A 21,978-nucleotide genomic window follows, 5' to 3' on the forward strand; every position below is an offset into this window, starting at 1 on the left:
AGTTTGCTAATTAGGATACTTGGTCTGTCACAGACTTGATCAATGAACCCGCTTTCCCTTGTCCTAGGGTGAAAACCTCCTCTTCGGTTTTACACAGCAGGTGAACTCGGTAATTTTTATAGTACTACTGCTCATTGGAAGTCTCACTACACTCTGGTCAGTGTGGTTTCTGCAGCCCCTACAGGACAAACACTCCTCGGCTGTCCCATGCAGCGGGTGAATGCTGTCATATTTACAGCGCTCCTGTTCTTTGGAAGTTTCACTGCACCCTGGTCAGCGTAGTTTCTGCAACCCCTGCCAGCGCAAACACTCCTCAGACATCCCATGCAGCGGGTTATTGCTGTAATTTTTTATAGCACTCCCTGTGCTCTGAAAGTCCCACTGCACCCTGGTCAGCATAGTTTTTGCGACACCTACCAGCGCAAAGAATACTCTGGTGTCCTGCACATTGGGTGAACACAGTAATTTCTGTAGTGCTCCTGCACTTTGAAAGTTCTGCTTCACCCTGGTGAGCATAGTATTTGCATCACCTGCTAGCAGAACACTCCTCGGGGTTTTACTCAGTTAGGGCCATGATGCTGTAATAGCTCACATGTAAAATAAATAAATAATGGCACTCTTTTTTTCTTTTTCACAATTCCACCCATAGCCTTAGTGTATTTTATTTAAGTAATTTGAAGACACTTGATGACTGCAGTACAGATTTTTTATCTGGATTTTTTATCTGCTGTATGTGCTGTTTCGCAACTCAGCCTCTTATTGCTCCTTTGTCTGTTTCGCCATAAGACAGTCTCAGTGAGTGTATACCCCACCCCAATGCTGGTGTTATGGATTGATGCAGTTTGTGTATTTTCTGTCCCATTTTCATTGTGGATTCTGGTCTGATGTAAATGCCTCCCTGTTAGGTCTGACCTCCTTGGTGTGGTTTCCCCTGATTTTTTGCCTTCTGACCTCCTGTTTTGCTGACTTGCTTCTTGCTAGCTTTAGGATTGCTGGCACTTTACTTCTGCTAACCACTGATAACGTGCATATTCTCTGTACTCAAAACATGGTAACATTGGCTTATCAACAAGTGGCATATTTAATTTACTTATAATTCCCTGCACTATATGTGCCTAGGGCCTGTAAATTAGGCACAAGTCCTAAAAAAAGAAGGGGGGGGACTAACCAATTTAGGCAGTATGCAAGTGACATCACAATACGACATCACAGGAAAGAGCATCACAAGAAGTGAAATCAGATCTTAACACTTAACACACGCTTCCCAGGTCTATTATGAGTACATTTGAACCCATTTTGAGATTAAAAAATTAGATTTTTCGTCTCGATTGTGCCAAAAATGTGACTCAAACCTAACACAAAATGTGGGCCTCAATGGACATGTGACTCTTACACCTTGTAACCCTCACTATTTTATGTAAGAACAATTGTTACTTACCTGTAAACAGGTGATTCTCCAGTATTGGTGTCTTTCATAGATTCACATGCTTGAATATTCCGGTCGTCGGAGTGGGAGTCCCACGGTAAATAAAATAGCAATAACATACCAATAATATGTAAATGTAAAACATAACAGATGAAATACACATTGGAAAACAGGCAGTCAATGCCTAGACATAATTCCTCATAGGAATCCATGAATAGAGAAAAAACACTTGTAGCCTATCCCTGTCATTATGTTTGTCCAAACTGTAGCCAATCAGGCGCCAGCAGTCCTCCAGAACCTTCTCCTCAGAGCTCAACACCTCAGATTTTCGTAGCACAAGAGTGACCACAGAGTCTATGAGGAGAACAGAGCCTCTGAGGGGAGGAGGGTGGGTCGCATGTGAATCTATGAAAGACACCAATACTGGAGAACCACCTGTTTACAGGTAAGTAACAATTGTTCTTCTACAGTATTAGGGTGTCTTTCATAGATTCACATGCTTGAATATAGAATAGAAAGCAGTAATATCGGAAGAAAACTTCCCAGTCATGATACACATGCATAGACTTATAAAACCAATATGCATATAGTCATGTAAAACATACAGTAATAAGGTAAACCATAATGGAGGAGGGAAGACAGAGGCTCACCTTATTGATAAAGATTGCGAAGCACAGCCTGTCCCACTGCAGTGTCCGCTTCGTTGATGGCACCCAGGCAGTAGTGTTTCGTAAACGTGTGCCTGCTTGACCACGTGGCTGCTCTGCAGATCTGATGTAGCGGCACACCGGCGAACAGGGCAGTTGAAGACGACATCGCCCTGGTCGAATGGGCCATCACTGAAGATTGAAGAGGCTTGCCTGCCTGTTGATGGCAGAAAGCGATGGCCGAGGAAACCCAACGAGCAATTGTAGGTTTGGTAACTGGACGCCCTTTGTGGAAACGTCCATAAGCTATGAACAGTTGATCAGCTTTACGAAAAGGGGCTGTTCTGCTGATGTAACACTTTAAGCACCTTTTAATGTCCAAGGAGTGCAAACGCTGCTCCGCTTGAGACTGTCGATTAGCAAAGAAAGTCTTCAGGAAAACAGGTTAGTTGATGTGGAAATCTGAAGGCACCTTAGGCAGGAATGTGGGATTAGTACGAATCACTACACAGTCAGGTTGAAACTCAGAAAAGGAGGATTTATAGTGAAGGCATGGATATCACTTACGCGACGAGAAGATGTCAGCGCAAGGAGAAGAGCAATCTTCCAAGTGAGAAACTTCAAGTCTGCCTTGTGTATAGGTTCGAAAGGTGCTTTCATAAGTTGTGACAACACGATGTTACGGTGCCAAGTAGGAGGAGGGTGCCGAATCGGTGGGAACTTGCGAAATAATCCTTTGAAAAATCGGTGTATTATCCTGGAAGAACAAAGGGAAGTGACGCCATCCTGACGGAAGCGGGAAATTGCCGCCAGAAAAACTCTCAAAGTTGAATGCGAGAGTCCAGACTGAGCAAGTTGCAAAAAGAATGGACGGAGCTGCGCAGGCGTGGAATGAATGGGATGGATCCCAGCAGCTGCGCACCAATGGCAGAATCTCTTCCATTTAAGTTTATAGGTTTTAACAGTTGACGGAGCTCTAGCCTGAGCGAGGATGTCTCTACAGTCTAGTGGGATGGCTAGGTGAGCAAATTCAAGGTGCTCAGGTTCCAAGCTGACAAATTCAGAGAGGAGGGGTCTGGATGGCAAATCTGACCCCTGTTCATCGTGAGAAGGTCCACCCGAGGACGAAGACGGATGGGTTCGCACTGGGATAGAAGAAGTAGCTCTGAAAACCACGCCTGACGAGGCCATCTGGGGGCGATCAGAAGAATGTGGCAAGGCTGTCTCCGCATTTTCCACAATACCCGAGGCACCAGAGGGATTGGAGAAAAAGCGTAAGCAAACAGATTGCACCAATCATCAAAAGGGCATTGCCCTGTGATTCTCGGTGGGGATGCCAGCTTGCATAAGATGGGCATATCCGGATCTGTGGTGTGGCAAAGAGATCCATCGGTGGAAGCCCCCATCTCCGAAAAATCAGCTTCAGTGATTGATGGTGTAACTCCCACTCGTGGGTCGATGACGTGAACCTGCTGAGGGAAACCGCTAGGATTTGGAAACTCCTGGTAGAGGGACTGTAGTGAGAGTGACTTGATGACTTATAGCCCGGTCCGAGATCGACTGCGCCAGACGCGACAAGATTGGAGACTTTGTTCCGCCTTGCTTGTTTATATAATGCACGCTGGTTGTGTTGTTCGTCTGAATAAGGACTGACTCTCCTTGGATCAAGAGATGAAAGGACTTGAGCGACAGAAAAATGGCCATCAGCTCCAGCCTGTTGATGTGCCAGGCTCTCTGAGGCAACGTCCACTTGCCCTTTATGGACAGGCCTTGAAGATGAACCCCCCCATCCCTCCAACGAGGCGACCGTCGTCAGAGTAAGTTCCGAAGTGATGGAAAGGAACGAAGACCCTGTCGAAAGATTCGATGGCTTCGCCCACCATTTGAGGGCCGCTCTCATGCGGGCGGTGACACAGACTATGTCGTTGAAGGAACCGGTGACCTGGCACCACTGTCCATCCAGTTCCTCTTGAATGGGCCGTGTCCGTAATCTGCAATTTGGGATCAATGCAATGCACGATGACGCCATTCCAAGAAATGATTTTAATAGTCGGACAGAAACGGACTGTCTTGCGCGCAAGAGAGACACCAATTGAAGAATCTTTTGTTGTCGCTCCTGAGACACGAATGCTTTTGCAAGAGCCGTATTTAACGTGGCCCCTAAATAGTTCTTGCAGGTTGCTGGATGCAATTGGGACTTGGCCATGTTGATGGATAGACCGAGGGAGCGAAACACCTCCTGACAAAGGCGAGTGTCCTGAAGCAGCTGTGTACGAGACTGAGATTTTAGGAGACAGTCGTCCAGGTAAGGAAAAATCTGTACTCCCTGAAGACGTAGATAAGCTATCACAGGAGCCAACACCTTCGTAAAGACGCGAGAGGCTGAACGTAGGCCGAAAGGCAGTACTTTGAACTGGAAATCCCTCCGTCCCACGCGGAAACGTAAATACTTCTGATGTCGCTGTAGAATAGGGACATGGAAGTAGGCGTCCTGGAGGTCGATAGTTGCCATGAAATCCCCCACTGAGAGTAGTCGTAAGATCTCCACCAGCGTTAACATGCAAAAGGATTGTCACTTGAGATATTTGTTGAGTGCTCGTAAATCCAATATCGGCCTCCAATCCAGCGTCTTCTTTATGACAAGGAAAAAACAGTAATAAAATCCCATTCCCCGTTGAGACTTTGACACCACTTCGACGGCACCCTTCTGTATCATAAGGCGAACTTGATGTAATAGTTCCCTGATGTGTGCTGGTGGCGGGCCGGAAGGTGGAGTGGGCGGAGGAAGTTTGACGAACTCCAGAGCATGGCCTATCTCTACGATTTCCAGAACCCAACGGTCCAAAGTGATGGAGGACCATTGAGAACAGAACAGGGAGATTCGACCTCCAACTTTGTGGGGTAAAGGCAAGTCATTGTCGCTTGGGAGCAGATCCCCTGTAAGAAGATCTCCCCCTATAGGTTTTAGAAGACTGCTGTCGGGAAGACTGCTGCTGGGTGTTTGAATAGCATTGGTTGCCTTGGTTGTAGGAATGAGTGTTTCCTCCTCGAAAAGTAGTTGAGGTGCCGCGTCCACGTGCACCCCGAAAAGGCTGTTTCCGAAACTGCAAAGTTCCTAGAGAGCGAACAGTGTCCGTGGCTTTTTTAATGGACTGTAAAGGTTCATCAACATGAGCCCCAAACAAAGACTCGCCGTCATACGGCATATCCAAGATCTTTGCTTGTACCTCCTTTCAGAAAGATGTGGAACGCAACCAACCTTGTCTACGTAGAACCGCCGCTCCAGCGAGTTGCCGAAAACCAGTGCAGGCGATGTCAACGGCACAATCCATTATCTCCTCCGATGTTCTCTCCCCTTCTTGGAGATGTTGCAAAGCCTCCGCCTTTGAAGCATCCGGAATTAAGGCAACATAAGCTGTCATGTCCGCCCACATTTGGCGGTCGTAACGCCCCAAAATGGCCAAAGCATTGGCCGCTCTCACTGTGGTGGAAGCCATCGTAGAAAACTTGCGGCCTATAGCATCCATGCGACGACCTTCGCGATCTGGTGGGGCAGTAACAGCAGATGCAGGATTCCGTGAACGACGCTGAGCTGCTTGTGTAACCACTGAATCGAGTTTTGGCTGTCCAATGAGGCACGCTGGAGTGCCAACAGGTGCATTGTACTTCTTGTCCAACCTGGGCATCTGAGCCGGAAGTGTATTAGGGGTCTGCATCAATTTTACTCCTTCGGCCCAAATAAAGTCAATTATGGGCACAGTATGGACTTGTTTGAATGGCTGGTTTTTAAAGTCCTAGAGAAAACAATCCTCCTCTCTCTGGACTCTAGGAAACTTGAAGCGCTGGGCTGCCCTATCCATCAGCTGATGGAAACTCGCCATATCTACAGGAGGAGAATCCCCTGGTGTGACCGGAGATGGGGACGGTGTTTGAACTTGGTAATTATCCCACACCGCCATATCGTCATCCTCATCATCACGAACCTCACCATCTTCGCGGTCAGGAAAACCTCATCCTCATCGTCGGCGTACACAGTCGTATGTATCCGAACAGATGTTTGCACTTGAGGAGCAGAAGTAGGTAGAGGTGCCAAAGGAGCCGGAGCCGGCATAGTAACCGGTGGCAGAATAGCAGGGGCTGCAGGCACATGTGGAGGTGACGGAAAACGTCTGTTATAGTCGTCCAACATATGTTGAAGATTAGAGATAAGCGACAAGGGTAGCCTCGCCGTAGGAACTTGAAACGTCGTAGTTTCCTGTTGGAAATATTGGTCCTCATCATCGTTACTGTAATCTTGCCACTTGATGACCAAATCAGATGGACTACGTGCTGCTCTAAAGGACTCGTGAATATCTTCTTCTGAGTCATTCTCCGAGTCTGTGGCAAACAAAGGCGAGGGAGGCTGCAGATCACTGGTGATGGAAATCTGGTCCACAGGCACCTTGCGGCGTTGGTGAAGAGATTCAACATCGGCAGATCCAGTGGACGACAATGGCAACATTGGCAGTGAGGCAAAAGTAGAAGAAGTCGTCGATGAAGCCATACTGGCAGCATCCGGTATAGTCGACGGTACCTCCGTCGACAGTAATGATGTCGGTGTTGCCTTCGTCAACGACGAAGATGACTTCTTTTTCGTCGACGGTGCGGTCGTCGATGGTACGGTCGTCGACGGTGTGGTCGTCGACGGTGCGGATGTCGACGCGGCTGTCGACGAATGTGATTTCTTCACACCCTATGTCGACGATGACTTGGTCGTCGACGGGGAAGGCTTCTTCGTCGACGACGATGCAATCGGAATGACAGACGGTACAGTCTTGAAACTAAGTGTTACCTTCGTCGACGATGATGACGTCGATGAGACAGTCGTCGATGATCCAGAAGCAAACGTCGTCGTCACCGTTGTCGTCGATGATCCGGAGACGGCAGATTTCGTTGTCGGAACCATGTTTTTTCACAAAAACATGAGCAGAAGATGCAGTAGACACCTGAGAGCCAGGTCTCGTGGGCGTGGACGTAGTAGGTAGAGGTGAAGACACCGCAGGGGCCAAAGAGAGGGACACCTTCCTCTTCTTGATGAAAGGTGAGGGCAACTCCTGCACACTACTACGTTTAGATACTGCTTGGGAACGACCAGAAGTGAAACTTTCGGCATCAGAAAGTATACCATCCTTGTCTTTGAGTCTCTGAAGCCATAACAGAAGGCGGCCTTCCCTGTCCTTTAGAGTTTTTGTGGAGAAAGTTCTACAGAACTTACACTTTCCCACTTCATGGTCGGGGTAAAGACAGTAAATACACTTACTGTGTGGATCCTCTGAATAAGGACGCAGCTTTCCACAAGAAGGGCAAGGTCTGAAGAGAGATTTCATACTTGTAGACATTCTGAAAAGCACAGGAAAACCTGAAGAAACTGAGAAAACTGAGCAGAGCTCAGGGAGACTCCCTTACACACGACTTGCGGTAGAAAATCTGAGGTGTTGAGCTCTGAGGAGAAGGTTCTGGAGGACTGCTGGCGCCTGATTGGCTACAGTTTGGACCAACATAATGACAGGAATAGGCTACAAGTGTTTTTCTCTATTCATGGATTCCTATGAGGAATTATGTCTAGGCATTTACTGCCTGTTTTCTAATGTGTATTTCATCTGTTATGTTTTACATTTACATATTATTGGTATGTTATTGCTATTTTATTTACAGTGGGACTCCCACTCTGACGACGGGGAATATTCAAGCATGTGAATCTATGAAAGACACCCTAATACTGGAGAACACATCTTGTACATTGATATGCACATCTGTAGAATTTGTTGTTGATGTATAATGTAAGTGTGATGTAAAACAAATAAAACAAAATAGTGGGATTTAAATTATTTGTGTAAATACTGGCACAGACCAACACATCTGGCATTCTGACAGTACAGCCATATCTCTTATACACCGGAATTGAACAACGTAAAAGGCATGCCTCACTAAAATATTTGTGAAGCGATAAAACGTTGTGGGCCTTTGCTTCCCCTCTCTTGAATTTGCATCTAGGTGCATGTCTCAGATAACTCCCAGTCAGGATAGTGGAACAAAAGGAGGCCTGATGGGCCCTTAAATTTGGCCTTCATTGTGGGCCCAGGTAAAGCCTGAAAAATTAAAGCCCCCTCGCCGCCTGCACGGCTGCGTGAAACAAAAACAGACAGGGTGCCTGCTGCTGAATGAGTCCCTGTGTCTGAAAATTGTACCAAGACAAGTTCAGCATATTTCAGTGTGGCCCACTTCTTACAGGGTGGACGGTGTCTATCCTGTGAAAATAGTGGGTGTACCCCCAACTTGTGCCCTGGCTACTAGTGGGCCTGCAGCACTGATTGTGCCACCCACGCAGTAGCCCTTTAAATATGGCTCAGACCTGCTACTGCAGAGCCTGTATGTGCAGTTTAAAATTGCCATTTCTACCTGGCAAGTTAATCTACTTGCCAGGCCCAACTCTTCCTTTTTATTACATGTCAGTCACTTCTAAGGTAGGCCTTAGGCAGCAGACTCAAAGGCAGGGTGCCGTGTATTTGAAAAGTAGGACATATACTTTTAAGTTTTACATGTCCTGGTAGTGAAATACTCTTAAATTTGTTTTTCACTGCTGCGAGACCTATCTCTCCCATAGGTTGACATTGAGATTTCCTAAAACATATTTTAAGTGTAATTTCCAATTGGGAGTAGATGAAGATGTGGAGCTTGGTGTCTCTGGACTCACAATTTAAAATCAGAACTCATGTTGAAGTCAGATTTTAAATTTTATGTCTGAAAATGCCACTTTTAGAGAGTGGGCATTTTCTTACATTAACAATTCTGTGCCTCTGTCTGTCTCTGAATACACATCTGAGTTGGTTGACAGTTGGGCTCTGTACATTTCCTCTAGATAGTCACTCTAAGGCAGCTGGGGTGTGACATTTGCATCCTGATGGGTCATCAGCAGGTGGATGGGCCTTCCTGAGGTAGATTGAGAGGGAGGAGCGTGTATTTGCACCTTAGTAGAGCTGTGACTGCCCCCACACAAAGTGCTGCATTCCCCTCTGTAGTGAGTCTGGAGCCAGGGCAAGAAAGGCAGGGAACTTGTGATCTTCAAAGACCTCTTTGATGTCTACCCCACTTCAAATGCACCTTTGGGTAGAAGTACTGGAACGCTGACACCACCAAATCAGAACTCCACTTGAACCAAGGACATTCTGCCTGGAAGAAGAGCTGCTGTTCTACAGGAGGGACTGCCACTTGCACTGCTGTGTTGGCCTGCTGTCTGCTGATTGTTGTGACTGCCACTTTGCTACCTGCTCTGCTATGTTGACTTACTTTTTTTTGCCTGGGAGTGAAAGGGACTGGACCTGCTCTCTACATCCTTGTACCCAAGATTCTCGAAGGGCTTGTTGGCTTGCCTTCCTGTTTTCTGAAGTCTCAGGGACACACAAGACTTCTTGATACTCTGCTGGTGCTGCTGGACTTTGCAATTTGCGAGTCTACCCTTGCCTGTGGTGCCCCTTCCAGTCCTGGGTCTCGGAAGTGGGTTCTGCAGCTAGTTTCTTCTAAAATCGATGCAGTAACCCTTTTGCTCCAATCATAACTTACACAGTTTCCTCCGACGCAGTGCTGATTTGATGACAACGCGGGTCCCAACTGCGAGGTTCGACGACGCAGCACTAAACCTTCAACACCATCTACGAGGCTCGATGACGACGCAGCGGAGATCCTTCAACATCATCTGCAAGGTCGACTTGACTGCGTGGAAAAGACAGACGCATCATGCTCTCAACGTTGACACTTTGCTCCATACAAGGTAAGGTACTTTTTCAGCGGACCCTGCATGGGTTCTGAAGCCGGCCTGCCCTCCATCGCAGTTGGCCTGAACTTTGGAATTGTACCAGTTTCTTGAGACCCTAAGTAACATTTTCACCGTTAGTGACTTCTAAGCACTGTTTTTGCATTTAATCTTTACAAAGTCATATCTCAAGTTCTTATTGGATTTTTGTCATTTTGGCCTTTCTTTACTCAGATAAACATTCTCCATTTCCTAAACGGATGTGGAGCCTTTTTGTGGTGTTTGCACCGTGTTTCTTTGATTTAAGTGTTGCACAAATGCATTGCACATTGCCTCTTAAGTTAAGCCTGACTGCTAAGTGCCAAGCTACCAGAGAGTGAGCACAAGTTAATTTACGGTGTGTATCTGACTTACCCTGATTAGGATTGTGGCTCCTGGACAGGGTGTATACTTTGCCAACCAGAAACCTCAATTTCTAACAGTACCTTTCCCAGTGAACAAGTTGGTGTCTCCCAAACGCTAGTGGCATTTGTGGCGCCATCTGCAGGAACACAAATTGAGATTTGTTAATACCCACAAAAATTTCAACTTTTGGATGTCCACTTCTTTTCCATTTACATTTTCTCAACCCTCACTGGGAACACCTATGTCGCCCCTGCTTCCTTCTGATGAGCAGAAGCTGTGTGGCCATTTTCAGCCCTCCTATCAAAGGTCACCTTTTTTGGAAAGTATAAGACATTTTATGCTGTCTACCATATGTGGTGGGGGGGGTTAATGGTGCAGTGTGTCACCTTAGACATTTCCACCTGTTGGCATGCATACATGGTTTATTATTGCATTAAGTAGTCTGTGCATAATAAAGCACTTTTGGCATCAATATGCACGCTGTCTGTGATGCCAAGGACTGCTTCACTGATTTGTTCACTAGCTTTCCTGGAAGCACACAAAACAGCTATATCTTTTGTCAGCTACCTAAGAAGTGTGATGTTGCTGCATCTGACAGTCATTTTTTTTCCAGCAGTAATTAGGGCTAGACAAAAGGGCTGGCCTGACCTAGCTGAATCCTCACCTTGTATCACAAAAAATACAGCCCGTCTCCATACCTCTGCCATCAACTAAATGATAGTGCTCAGGAAGAACTAATCAGAGGACTGTTCCTACCAAACTTCATCATTGAATTTAAAAAAATAGCCCCCTCTCTATCTTCCTTTCTTCATTGTGTGGATCTCCACCCTCCAGATGCAGGAAATTAACTTCGACTATCTGGGAAGCTGCCCTCATCTTCCATCTTGTGCCTTGCTAAATCAGAGGCATCCAAAATGGATCCGACTGGCTTCACTACTCACTCACAGAGTCCTACTACTGTGTATTTGCTACACTCAGACCACACGCATACACGTTATACACATAAGGTCATTACACAATTCTGGGTAGTCATGTAACAATAGAAAACACAGCAGTAGTACGTCTGCCACACTCAGTGACACAGATAAGATGATCTGGTCAATTCAAAAACAAAGTATGCTGCCGCCATCACTTCATATGCTACATACAAGACACAGACAGTAGTCCTCTGGCTAGTATGAGAGCATGCTTGGTGGACCACCACAGGACTGGTCTAGCACCTTGTATCGTGAGGGACAAGCCTAGGCCTCTAAGGTAAGCACATGCTTAAATTAGCATGACTCTAAGACCAGTATAAAAATAGGAAACAAAATACATACACAGTCTGACACAGAGGTCAGGGTACACCATGCATGGAGCATTCCCATCCCAACAATACCTTATTGTAAATATACTTTCTCCCTGATATTTCCGATGGTTAAAAAAAAATGCTGCTCCACCTCCAAGTCTAACTTTCACCCATGTCCCCAGCTATTCAATACTGGTAATGCTTCTGGTTGTGGTGGTTGACGTGGTGAGTTTGTCGGTGTCATAGGAGAATTCACATCAGGCTCTGTGGCTGGTGTAGGCTGTACATACTTTGGCCCTGAATATAGACATTGGCACTTGTTTATTATCGCCTTTGTCACCTTCATGGTCAAAGAATGTTTGCCATGTCTTAGGAAAATTTCACAATGTGTATCCTAGGCACTGTTCTGCTTGTGAACTATCTAAGTGAATTATTTTGAATGGTGTGTAATCTTGCGCTGTCGTCCACATTTCATTATAAACATAGTGGACTGTTGTTGGAAAATTTGATCCTCCCAGAGCACGCGTCTCCAACCTTTTATGTAGTGAGAGCTACTTGTGATCATTGAAAATCATTGTGAGCTACTGAAGGTGAAGCAGCTTGCGCAGTGCTGCCAAACACTCCGTGCCCAGCTTATTGATGTTAAGCCTAATGTCCGTAGAGCCAGATACAATAGTTTGAGCAAAATTCTTTGACTTGGGACACTAAGACAGGTCTGCCATGTGTGTCAGTGAGAGTGTGATCTTTGGTTCTGTATGAACATTTGTGTATATGAATGGGATATATGTGTATGGGTGAAGGACATACCGTTCGAGATTTGTGGCACTGTTACATGTATAACACAAACATACATTTTTTTTTTAATATGAGAAATGTAAAGTGCAGAAAATTGTTCTGCAAAAATGTTTATGTACTTCTCACTTACACATATGTCACAGTGTCTACTTGGCAAGAGACCTATTTGTAATTGTGACATTTTGAAATGGAACACAAATAAAGTGAATAGTTATAAGTTCATTTTCTCTCATTTAAAAGCATTCAGAAAAATTATTTAGTTCTTTCTCCAATATTGAGTTGACAATCACTTTTATTTAAAAGTTAAATACCTCAGTGCTAGTGTCCTTGAAGAGAGTGGCAGTAAGGTAGCCCCATAACCAGCAGCTGAAATCTGAGTTAACAAGTTATGAATCAAAGGCTAACAGTGATATTTGATGCAAAAGACATTAGTGCAGAGGCATACATAAATAACCCAAAACCCATAAATAAAAAATAAAAAGCATATATTTGAAGCAACATATAAAAAAATATTGAGAAAGTACAAATGATGATACACAGTATTGGATTTTATCTGTTCAAAGAGTGACCTGTTCGACTGATGGTTGAGTGCTGAATTGCGGCTGCCAAGAATCCCCAGATTAACATATAAAAGTAGTTCTTCCTATGGATGGATTACTAGACTTGTCACCCATATTGCATTATGTAATGTACAAATCCTGCATTTTCCGGGTTTATATTTATCTGGAAAAAACTTCAAGTCTGATAAGGCAGTCAATTATTGCAGGCTTATCGGCCACCAATGTTCCTCCCCTAGACTACACATAAAAAAACTAAACCAGCAACTCGCAGACTGAGTGACAGGGATATTGTAGATCCTAACACGACACCATAGTGTCAGTTAACTCGTACACATACCTCAAGCCAGGTAATGCACATACCAGCATTTCAGATGGCAAGACCGCGAATTGGCGAAGATCTCTACCTGCGCACAGCAAATAACACTAGAATTGTACAAACAATTTATTATGCACAATCTTGCTTGCATCCACAGTATTGGGGGCTGTATTAAAAAAGAAATAGACTCTGTTCAGTAACAGGATCCTGGAAAATATGGCATGGAGGTACCCAAACCCGACAGCGATTTGAGGACATAGTAATGACAGTATTGCGCTATACAAATCATAACAACTGTATTCTGAAAGGCTCGTGCAAACATGATTTGCTGCTTCGGGGAAGTGTTGCTCTTTGGATCAGTGGGGCATTCTACTTCCATAAGGGAGTGGCAATGCCCACAAATCCTGAGTTGGTGAATCATGGTCTGCCGCCTGCACCCCAAGTGGCACTTTTTGCACATGTAAATGTGCCTGGCCTCCACCTTGGGGGTGCCCAGGAGTGGACTCCTCACAGGGAAAGCCAGGATGGGTTCCACAGCGGTATTCGTACAAGCACCTTGAAACCCTTGCGGGTGAGTAGTGCGCTTTACAAGTATCAATTTACATTTACATATCTTGGATCCCAACAGTTTTGTGAGTTGGGCACTCTAGTTGGTGGAATCTGAACTGGGGAGAGTTCTGCTTTGCAGTCAATAAAAGCATACATTGTTTGCAGGCAACAAGCATAACTCAAGACCAGCTTCGAAACGTTAATTACATCAAAACTTGACTTTCTACCATTCACACATCCAGAAGCAAAGACAATTATTATAATTAAGATGACCTTTGTAATGATGAATGTACTTTTTACTGTAGGTTTTAATCGGAATGGCTTAGATTCTGTTCAAAACGTGATCTTTGTTCAGAATCAAGAGAGATGGTTCCTATAGCAGATACACATATCATCTTTGTCAAAATTCACTTCTCATCCGTATGTGTTTTATTTTGAAAATTCTGAATTCACCATGAGTGTATCACTGATTCTTTTTTTTTTTTTTAACCAGGTGACAAGAGAACTGAAACAATATGACAACAAAATTATAGAGTGTAAATTCGAGAACAACAGCTGGGTCTTCATGCGACAAAGGGTTGACAAGAGCTTCCCAAATTCTTATGAAACTGCCCTAGGTAAGCAAAATAATGATATCCATCCTATAGTCTAATGTTGGTTGGAACGTTGCAGCTCTGACATTCACCTAAATTGGAAATATTTTTCCCTGTTTTAGCATTCCAAGGTGAAACTGAATTTCTGCAATCTGGGTCTGACAAAGTAGACTTTTAGGCTCTTCTATGAACTGGGAAGTGGTTTAGAGTTCATGAATTGGTATTGGTGTGCCTCGCGCCGTTATGATCCTTATGTTGTGTTTTAGGTCTCCTAACATATTTGTTGATTGGGATCTGTACTGTACGTTTCAGATTATTGGGACTACATCTATTACATGACAGATTAATTACGATACCTGGTAGCTTATCCCTCGTTGTGTATGGTCAAAAACAGGGTGCGCTTTCAGGGATGGCTAAATGCTACGACTGGACATCATCAGTGTATTCCTTCCTGGAGTTTTCACCACACATTGGCATAACATACATAAAGACACCTCCACCCCTAATAACCCATACCCTTTTCTCAAGCTTCACTAGATAGACCCCTCCCAGTTGGGCATAAACAAGAACTATTACTGTTTCTATCATTGCCACCAGCTGAATCCCATCAGCTGAAAGAGAAATCAAGGCCACTGCACTCACCTAAATCTCAACACCAACTGTCCAAGAAATTGCACTCTCTTTATAGCAAAACATCCCAGGAATAGAAGCTCTGAGGCTTGATTGTTTTGTACGTTTTGTTCGTTTTCCATCACACGTAATCAATACCCATTTTATTAGGAATTCTTTTGTCTTTGTTTTTAAACGTAATGGGTACACTGTTATATGCTTTATACGTTTTGTTCATAATACTAATCTTTCACAATGTTAATTGCCATTACTAGAGACAGAACTGATTAATACTTGTTATTGGCCTTTACCTGACTGAGCAGCAACCAAACCCAACCAGGAATGGTAGGATAATGACTACTGCAACTGACTGGTCCACAGGTCCGTAATTAATCTGCTACCTCCTTCTCTTGCCCCGTCTCCTTTCCCTCTGTTGTGAGCGCTGTAACTGAAGGCCTCCACTGGCAGATGCAAAGTGTATTCCAACCAATCGTTCTACTCTTAACACACCAGTCAACAGCTAGTATTAACAAAGCCACATTTCAGGACAGAACGTACGTTTTGGTATCAAAAACCCATTCCACACTCCTAACACCAAACTGTGTAACTCCTGTATGCTAGGTCAATCCATATGTATTTGCCAATGAATTTTAAATGTACAGTAATTAACGGCTCTATATGATGTTTTTATGTATTTGTATGTATTTGTATAGTATACTTTTATGATTTTAATTTAATCGAATAAAGTGCTTTTGACTCTGACTCCTAACACCATCTAAAAGCTACTGTAATCAGCTCACATAGATTTTAATTTACTTTTAATTTTGGAAACCTTCAATCCAGTTTAAAACAGTTCTGACCTCCCTTTGTTCCCTCAAAAAGTAACTGCTCTTCAACCTTCACAGGAAAAAACATAAGCGTTTCTTTTAAATTGGATAAAACAATAGGTTTATCCTCGATCATGTTAGGAACTCTGATTCTGCCAATTGCAATTCCAAACTCATGATTTGTTAGTTGGCAAGAGGTTCTATTTCCAAATTATTTTTTAATGCATTCATTGAATTGAGAAGTATATTCCTCTGTCCTAAAAGTTTTAATATTTTGCTGTGCATTCCAAATTCGGTCTGACATTTCATTGAGCTATCAAGATTTATACACCAGGGACACGTTTCGCTTCATGTTGAGTAGTTCCAAACAAGCTCATTTTGTTAACTTTCTTGACCGGTGTTAAAGTCTATATATAATTTACAATTAAAAAGGACGTCTACTGCTACTTCAGAATAAGAAAAAAAGTCCTGGTACATACAGGCAGTGCCAAATTTGGACAGGTGGTTGCAGGTGATGGGCAACAGCACTCTTCTTTGTGTACCGGGTAATCTCAAAGTAAATGTCCTGACCTGCCCCAACCTTCCGGACTCTGAGAACTTAGTAATAAAACTTGACTTCCTCTGCGATACCATTGCCTTTGTGCTCGTTTACAGACCACCAAATTACATGCCGTCTTTTCCCCTCGCTCTAAGTGAATAGATTGCAAACTTGATCATCGACCATGCTAGAGTCTTCCTCATAGGCGACCTCAATTACTGGTTCAATGCCCCTCTCGAAGGCCCTCGCTCTAGTGAACTCACCGACCTCCTCACCAACCTGAACTTCACTTAACAGGTTTCCCTGCCCACTCACCACAAAGGTCACATTCTAGAAAAAGTTTGGACTAACTCTTCGTTGGTTACGACCCCCGCCATGCTTCCTTGCCTATGGTCTGACCACTACCTACTTAAATTCACACTAGCCCACTCAATCACCAAGAAAGCCACAACGGTAGCAGGTGGCTTGGCCAGGAAATGGAACGCTTTAGATAAAACAGAATTTCTTCAGACAATGGCGGTAAGGGGTGGACGGTGGCAGAGTCTTCCCTGACATGCTTCAGATGCTAGCTAGCGTTGTCCTTCGAAAAGTCTGAGAGGAATCGAATTTGACTGCTGAAGCAGGAGTGATATTTTAATGTTTCATTTCACAAAACGGATCCAATTTTAATATTCGCAAATTTTGTATGATTAATGTGATTTTTAATTCAATTACTCACACCGATCTTCAGGGTCGCTCTGTGCTCGATTACTCGCCTGCACGCCACGGTACGACTCGGTGATTAGCACCGTTGAGCGGAGGGCGGACAGGCAGAGCCAGAGACACTTCTGACTCACGAGTGATTAGCGCTCTAGCTTCCACAACAGCAAGGGCTACAAAGGCAGCAAGGAGCAGCGGCTCTCGGCGGTAAGGGGTGGACGGTGGCAGAGTCTTCTCTGACACGCTTCAGATGCTAGCTAGCGTTGTCCTTAGAAAAGTCTGAAAGGAATCGAATTTGACTGCTGAAGCAGGAGTGATATTTTAATATTTCATTTCACAAAACGGATAAGATTTTAATATTAGCAAATTTTGTATGATTAATGTGATTTTTAATTCACATACTCACACCGATCTTCAGGGTCGCTCTGTGCTCGATTACTCGCCTGCACGCCTCGGTCCGACTCGGTGATTAGCACCGTTGAGCGGACAGGCAGAACCAGAGACGCTTCCGCTTCACGAGCGGTTAGCGCTCAAGCTTCTACAACAGCAAGGGCTACAAAGCCCTTCCCCCACATTGAGCGCGCAGCGGTCGCGCGCAGGGGTGTGCCTAAGAAGTCGCCTAAGAGGAGCCAAAGAGTAGCCCGTCTGCGCCTGTCCGCGACAGGACGGGGCCAGGGGCCATGCCCCCTTTATGTGGTATCTCTGGCTCGACCACCATCCCTCGGGTAAGTTACTCATCACGAGAACTACTAAGCTTATGGACTCCCGTCCAGTTGGGATGTTCAGGAGAGGTGGGAGATCCCCCAGTAGACCCGTTCTCATGCCGAACTTGCCACTTTCAGGCTACTGCTGAGTAGAAAGATTATGGACAATGTCAATCCATCATAGGGAAGACAGGGCCTGATTTGAGACTGGGTTACAGGAATTTACTGTGTAACAGAAGATCACTGTCCAAACATCACGCAGAAGTCTGGGATCTTATCTCATCAACACAACCAGACTTATGTTTTCTAACCGAAACATGGTTAAAGCCCCATACTGTCCCAGCTATCACCTTAGGGATCCCACAGGGCTACCATATAGCTAGGTTAGATCGCCCAGTCAAAATGGGTAGAGGCATAGCAATTGTGTATAGGAATGAGTTACGACTATCCATTCTAGAGGAACGTAGTACTCCAGAGCTGGAAATACTAATTTTTAAGATTCAAATATCATGCAGAGTGAGCCGTAAAGGGGCATTAGTTTATCGCCCCCCTGGCTCATGCGCCAACTTCTCCATCACATTGTTGGAAGCACTGGCCAGCCATGTTAACCCGGAAAGTGATTTTTTACTCCTTGGAGATTTTAATGTCCACAGTGAAATAAAAAAATGTGGTGAGGCGCAATCCCTGTTGACTGACCTGGCACTGCTGGGTCTCACACAGATCAACAGTGGACCAACGCATCAGGCAGGGCATACCCTGGACCTTATCTTTTCGACCACACCAAATGACATTAAGTGCTCTCCTTCCATACAAGTGAGCTGGACAGATCACTACCTTATGGAATTCCATACTCCCAGGCCTGAGAAATTCCCAAAACAAATAATCACACTACCCAGCAGACGGAGACAATGGCATAAGGTCACTCCGGATGTCTTCCAGGAAGGGTTTATTGAGCCCTTTATCTGCTATGCGGACGGAGTGGACAGTGCTCCAGCTAAATTTGACCAAGCTATGCAGATAGTAGTGGATAGTATTGCCCCCATGAAAACGTTCAAATCACACACTGCTCAGAAGCAGGAAGTGTGGTTTTCGAGCATTTACGCTCCTTAAAACAGACAGCCAGGAAATTGGAAAAAGTATGGAGAACATCCCATAGAGAGGATGACAGGAATCTTTATTGGTCGGCCCTCTCCATTTACCATAAAGCCATTCGATTGGCACGCAAGACTCACATTGCGTCACTGCTGTCAGCCGCAGGAAATGCCCCTAGGGTGCTGTACCAAATTCTGCAGTCCTTTGTCAAGCCAGCAGCTTGTGAAAGTCCAGAGCTGACGTCACAGCAATTATGTGACAAAGTATCACAGTTCTTCACCAGTAAAATCGACAGGATCTATGATAACATTACTAATGCTAATTTATCTGATACAGGAGGCGTGGTAATGCACAGGTTCCAACTAATCCCCGCTCATGTTCCCTTAGCACATTCCCTCCTATCTCTTTAGACGAGGTAGACTGCTATATTAACCAAATTAAGAGTGGAAGCCCACTGGACATCATTCCAGCAAGAATAATGCCAATTGTTGGGAACATATTGGGCCCAGGGATTCAGAGAATAGTGGAACCTCTCATTGGCAAATGGTCAGGTGCCTAGAGAATGGAAAAGAGCGTCGGTTAGACAGATCAGGAAAAACCCTACTATCCCATGGACAGATCTGTCTAATCTACGACCAATATCTCTACTCCTTTTATGGGAAAATTAGCGGAAAAGTACGTGAATAGGCACCTATCTAACTTTCTTGAGCAGACCAATTGCTTGGATCATTCTCAGTTTGGCTTTAGGCCCAAACAAGGTACGGAGACCGCGTTACTATCAGTAACAGATGACCTTCATAGATACCAAGATAGAGGATTTTCTGTTGTTCTGGTGCTGCTAGATCTGTCAGCAGCGTTCGATACTGTTTCTCACAGTATCCTACTCGAACGATCTGCTGACATTGGGCTAAAGAACATGGCTCTAGCTTGGCTAAAAAGCTTTCTATCTAACCGGACCCAAACGGTTAGCATGGGTACATTTCGTTCCACTGAAATGGAGATTGCCAAGGGGGTGCCACAGGGCTCTTGCTTGAGCCCGACTCTTTTCAACATCTATGTGGCCCCCCTGGCAAATATCCTGAGAGAGTTTGGTTTCATCCCCGTATCTTACGCAGATGATACCCAGCTACTGTATCCTTTTAGACATCTTACGGACTAAGTGAAGATCTCCTTTTCCAATGGCATGAAGGCAGTAGCCAAATGGATGTCATCAAACTGCCTTCAATGCAACGTAGGGAAGACAGAGGTCCTGCTTCTTGGAGAAGCTAAGATCCTGTGGACCCCGGACTGGTCGCCGCAAGATCTTGGGCCAGTGCCTGAACCCAAACTGGTCGTGAAAAACCTCCGGGTACGCCTGGATCGAGATCTTTCTCTGAAGCAACATGGCAACTCAGTGGTGGGCACTTGCTTTCATGTGATCGGCCTCCTTCGAAAAGTTTTCCCCTTCCTACCAGATGCCACCAGAAAAACCTTGGTGCAGGCTCTGGTTCTCAGTCGATTAGACTATTGCAATGGGCTCTTGCTGTCAGCCAACGAGCGAGTTAAAGCCAAACTCCAAGTTGTGCAGAATACAGCAGCAAGGCAGGTATTAAACGCCCCCACCACCCCCAAGAACGCCATCCAAACCACTCTTGGATAAGTTACGCTGGCTCCCTGTTCGGAAAAGGGTGATATTCAAGACCTGTTGCCTTATCCATAAGAGCTTAAATGGATTAGGGCCCACATACTGGATAGACAAATTTGTACCTTATATTCCGGTGCGATCTCTCAGGTCCAGTAAACAGCTGCTCCTTGAAGGACTGGGTTCTGTAAGACCCAGCGGTGCCAGGGCATAACACCTGAAACCTTCGTGGGTTACCTGTTCCGGCGTACGAATGACAGAGACACGGGACACTTCCTTCGACGTCAAAGATTCAAGGTTTATTTGCTGCAGGGAACACAGAGATCACGACAAGTACACCACGTGCAACTTGGGGAGACTGCTTCAAATTGGTTCTGTGGATCGCTCCTTTTATACAGTTTTTACCCATAGCGCTATATTGAACACAAAAGTTTACAACCCGGTTCCCACCATTATCCCCCAGAGGGGTCGCCTTGGTCACTTTGGAACACATGAGGTCCGGAAATTAAGTGCGGAAACATTTGGCGGTTCCCAACTGTAAAAACCCATCTTCCCACCATTAGCGAATTCCAATCAGCAGTAAAATAGATCGAAATAGGAACAAGGACAGGTGTAGAGGAAGACAGAGACAGTGGGGAGATCGGAAAGGGTGTAAAAGGGGAGGTATCGGGAAACACGAGATACAGGCATCAAAGGAACGTGCCTAATGAGATGCACGGCTGAGACAATAAGTCCGTGCGGCAAGATGAGCCTCGAGCGGCGCCATCTGCCTTACAGTAGCATCCCCCTCGTCATAAAGACACTCACAAAGAACATGTGTCTTCCGCAAATATCTTGGGAATCCCAGGGTCGCGAAGCGGACATCGTCCGTTCGCTGGCTACTTGAGGGCAAGAAACAAAATGGATGCCGTATCTAAGATGGAACCCGTGGGTACAGATGAAAAACCCATATAACAAACGAACGGTTTAAGTTAGCACAGCGAAACTGCGCACACTTACTAAACTCGTCATTCGCGGTTCATAGATACCAGACTCGACCATATTCGTGCGAGTCAAAAACACCACTTACAATTGTCACGGAACCTCATCCTAACAGTGCCAGCCGCCAAGAAAGTAAGGCAGGGTGGTAGGGCTTTGTCCGTAGCTGGTCCCACCCTGTGGAATGGATTACCCCTGCCACTTAGGAAATGCACAGAACAACTGAGTTTCAGGAAACAACTTAAGAACTTTTTGTTTCAGTCATAAATCATTTCCCCTTGGACTTGCTGACAGCGTTCTTTAGGTCACAGGCGCAGAGATACTCCTCCGGGAGTCGATTCGAGCGTGTTACAAACCTACAAATAAATAAATGACTAACACTATCCCGTCCCCTCACCCCGACATTAACTTATACAAAGCTAACCTCTCTGGCTGGCTGCGTGCAGCTAGCGACACACATGCCCCCCTTAAGAAAGTCAAACTGGCGCGTCGTGCAGACGCCCAGAGATGGTTCTCTACTGAGCTCAAATCTCAGAAACTGG

The 21,978-nt window shown here is 45.1% G+C and overlaps 1 protein-coding gene and 1 pseudogene across 1 annotated transcript in view; one reads left to right on the top strand and one right to left on the bottom strand.

Annotated features, from left to right (window-relative positions):
• The window catches only part of RNGTT (RNA guanylyltransferase and 5'-phosphatase), a 1,829,700-nt gene that overhangs the window by 1,778,346 nt on the left and 29,376 nt on the right, over positions 1-21,978 (top strand). Inside the window, exon 15 of the mRNA XM_086926663.1 lies at positions 14,269-14,392. Within this exon, the coding sequence (XP_086782789.1) occupies positions 14,269-14,392 (124 nt within the window). The remainder of the gene's footprint in view (positions 1-14,268; positions 14,393-21,978) is intronic.
• Positions 4,986-6,262, bottom strand: LOC147707827 (uncharacterized; annotated as a pseudogene).

Source organism: Lissotriton vulgaris, chromosome 6 (genome assembly GCF_964263255.1).
Source record: "Lissotriton vulgaris chromosome 6, aLisVul1.2, whole genome shotgun sequence".
Taxonomy (NCBI): Eukaryota; Metazoa; Chordata; class Amphibia; order Caudata; family Salamandridae; genus Lissotriton; species Lissotriton vulgaris.